At 58.3% G+C, this 3,559-nt stretch overlaps 1 protein-coding gene across 1 annotated transcript in view; it reads left to right on the top strand.

Moving 5' to 3' along the window:
• Positions 1–1,581: 1,581 nt before the first annotated feature.
• Positions 1,582–3,559, top strand: part of GUITHDRAFT_119939 (hypothetical protein) — a gene marked incomplete at both ends in the record, with an annotated part of 3,176 nt that continues 1,198 nt past the window's right edge. Inside the window, 2 exons of the mRNA XM_005820817.1 lie at positions 1,582–1,806; positions 1,949–3,543. Coding sequence (XP_005820874.1) covers positions 1,582–1,806; positions 1,949–3,543 — 1,820 coding nt within the window. The remainder of the gene's footprint in view (positions 1,807–1,948; positions 3,544–3,559) is intronic.

Raw genomic sequence — 3,559 nt, 5'->3', positions numbered from 1 at the left:
TTGTGTTTTGTGTGTGATTGTGCAGCTTCTCGCTGTGCGCTGTGTGCCTGGAGGTTTAGCTTGTTCCTGCTTTGTTTTGCTTGAGGCACTTTTTACCTTCTGCCAGTAAATCCATCTGAGACACATGAACACGGTACCGCTCGAGGTAGTCCTCCTCGCGAGGCGCATGACGCCCTAGCGGGCGCAAGCACTTCTCGAGCCAGAGGACAGCTCCTCCTCGGACTTTGTCGAGTCGCCCGAGGAGTTTTCGCCGCTTTGTTTTGCTTGAGGCACTTTTTACCTTCTGCCAGTAAATCCATCGCCCTTCGCCGGAGGTCTCCGACTCCGATGGGGGAAACATCCAGAGTGGCGCCGATGATCGGCGCCGCCCGGAGCTGGCGAGGCGTCTCCGTCCCTCACTGTGACGTCGGGTGCCTCCGGAGAGCTCGACACCACTGGGGTGGTTTAGGGTTTAGGGTTGCTTGCTGCTGGTCCGAGCTCGCCTGCTTCCTCCCCGGCATCGGTCGGGTCACGCCGGTCCTTGGGCATTGCTGCGGCGTCGCCGCCGTCACGGGCGGCTACCGCTGACTCGGCTACCTTCGCTGAGCATCGCCTTGACTGTTCACTGCTTTTGTTGCTGTGTGCTCTATGCCTGCCGGTCTTGCTTGTTGCTAAAACTCAGATAACCGCCCAGGAGGAGCAGTGGGTGGATGCTGTGGCAGAAGAGTATGCTGGAGGGAACATCGCCTTGACAGACGCCCGAAGTACATTGAAGGGCAGGAACAGAGTTTTACTCGCATAAGGGAAAAAGTGCCTCAAGCAAAACAAAGCAGGAACAAGCTAAACCTGCTTGCACACAAGGGAAGCTGACTCGGCAAAGGTCAGCAGAGTCTCCATAGGAGCTGGAGAGATAGGAGGCGAACAACCGGACTGAGAGGCTCGGAAGACGGCAAGCTTGCACCTTCGCTGATGCTAAGTAGTTGCAACTCGCCCTTCCCTCGATGGAGTCGAAGAGAGCTTGGCAGTCGAGGGATTTGAAGGCGTTCTTTGCATCCAAACTCACCAGCACTGTCAGACAACTGAGTTTTACTCCCAGAAGGTAAAAAGTGCCTCAAGCACTGTGGGGTTCGCGACATCTTCATCATCACCGCGAGTATGAACAGGCAGGAGCGCGGACACGGTTTGCGAGAACTTCAGACAGCCGTCTCGATCCAGTCCGAACTGAATCGCTCGAGTGTATATGGATTTACTGGCAGAAGGTAAAAAGTGCCTCAAGCAGGGTGAGACAAGAGGAAGTACTGAGCAGGAATCAGAAGGTCTGGCTGATCAGCCTCGGAGGGGAGACAGGTATTGCCGAATCCTCCACCCTTGGTCATCGGTCCCCGCAAAGGAGCTGTAGCGCTTCATCGCCTGGATCAGGCAGGATGTCAGTCAGATCCTGCTCCGAAGGGCCGTAAGCGCCTGCTGGGTGAGATGAGCCGCGGAAGCACTTCCAAAGGCAGGCGATGGACCAGCAGGGAACTTCGCTTGTGCCTCAGCAAGAAGATCAGCAAGATTGTCAGCCTTGTAGTTGCCTGAGCTTAGCAGCGTCCGTACAACCCGATGAAGGTCACCCGCGGAGAACTGGCGAATCGACAACTGTCTTTGGCGCTCGTACGCAGAGGTGAGAGACAGGAGAGGTCGCGGCGAAGTAACAGGCCCGCTCCCCCTGAGACGCGGGCTGCTGGTGCCTCGGCCCTCTTGGTTGTGGTCGCTGCTGTGGCGGTGGCTGAGGCTGTCTCTGCTGCTGCCGCCGCCGCCGCCGTCGCCGCCGTCGCCGCCTTTGTGGTTGCTCCGACTCCTTCACTGCACTGAGCTGTTGAGGGAACGGCAGCTGCAGGTTCCGAGATAACCGCCGAAGTTGCTGCTGCCTGCTGCTGCTTGCTGCTGTCCCCTCCTGGCATCAACTTGGCACCCTGATCTCTCGCAGCTGAAGAAGAGCCTTAAGCGCCGTCTCAAGACTCAACTTCTTCACTTCGAGGTCGTCACTGGCGGGATTACACTTGGCGGCCTGCCTATCGGCACGGATGGATTTCATGCTAGTCAGCTCCGAGCGAAGGTTTCTACCCTCAACGAAGAGCTCTCGAAGCTCGGGCTCGTCCAGCATGGCTTCATGTTCAAGACGCTGGTGAGGGCGAGCCATCTCCAGAAGCTGCGCTTCTTCCTCCAGGGGTCATCTCCGTTTCTCCCGCGGGTCCAATCACAGATTCGTCGCTTTGACCTCTCTGTCCACCTGGCGCTTGAGAAATACCACCGCTGGCCTTCCTCGCAGTACCTCGCCGCGCATCCCGACCTGCTAGAGTTTGCGAGGTTCAAGCGGGAGCTTCCGCATAGTCGGGGAGGGGACGAGTTCACGCCCTCTGAGGGTCTACACCCCGCTGTTTACTATACGGCTATCGCTCGCTTCCTCGCTTGCCTGGACGTTCACTGCTCGAGATCTCTCCGTGCCCAGAAGCATCCTCTGGCGACCTTCTTCGTTGAGGCGCACGACTTCGTTCATAATGCTGGAGCGATCCTCTACCGTCGTGTGAGGGCTCCTGCACCGGCTGCAGATGGCGCGGCGATCCCACCTGCCCCGGCTGCTGTGCCTGATGACGCAGGACGCCCCCCGGCATCTGTGGTACACATCCCTGGTTTGCGCGCTCTCGTCGACTCGTCTCATGAGCACTTCATTCCTCCCCCTGCGCAGCGAAATGTGACTCCTCTTGTCATGCGCGTCTTCCCTCGCCATGTGCATGCTCGCGCTGCGCTGACCGATCAGCAGCGTGATATCCTCACCTCGCACAGCCGCAGGACACACTCGCTCAAGTCGCAGGATAGGGTCTTGCAGTCTACCATCTTCGCTCATTTTCCTGAGCGAGACCTGAGCCACTCTCCGATGCGAGTCTCGAGCTACTACCCCCTCAAGGCCTTCCCGCACCGCTATGCTCAGATGCTCGACTGCTATCTCCATGGCATGCCGATCTGCCAGTGTCCGACGGAATGTGATGGATGTCAGCGCGAGCTCGATCCCTCCGTTGCTGCACATCATCTCCAGACCTGCAAACGCCGATCCTCCAAGCTTCCCACGGCGCATGACAACCTTACTCGTACGATTCGGTCGATGCTGAACGAAGCTGGTCTTCAGAGCGTCATCGATACAGTGGGGGATCCTCGTTCTCGACGGCAGGTACCCTCCCATCCTCATGGCCGCAAGATGAAGGGCGATATCCACATCCCTGGAATCCGCGATCGAGGGTCCGAGCAGTACGAGGGCTTGATGGCGGACGTGACGTTGGTCCACCCTTACATTGGTAGCTCTGCCGACCTGACCAAGTGGGGGGAGGTCAACCTCGACGCCCTCCATGTTGCAGCGTCTGAGAAGATTCGCAAACATCGCGCTGCGTATGCTATGACTACTCCTCCTCGAGCGTTCATCCCTCTTGCCATCTCGACGGACGGTACCCTGCATCCTGACACCCTCCGCTTCATCTGGTATTTGGCAGACATCATTGCTCAGCGCTCGATGCCTCTTGAGGATGCGGCGTATGGTCGGCACTTT

Source organism: Guillardia theta, assembly GCF_000315625.1.
Source record: "Guillardia theta CCMP2712 unplaced genomic scaffold GUITHscaffold_164, whole genome shotgun sequence".
Taxonomy (NCBI): domain Eukaryota; class Cryptophyceae; order Pyrenomonadales; family Geminigeraceae; genus Guillardia; species Guillardia theta.
This window is presented reverse-complemented; position numbering and strand designations above follow the sequence as displayed.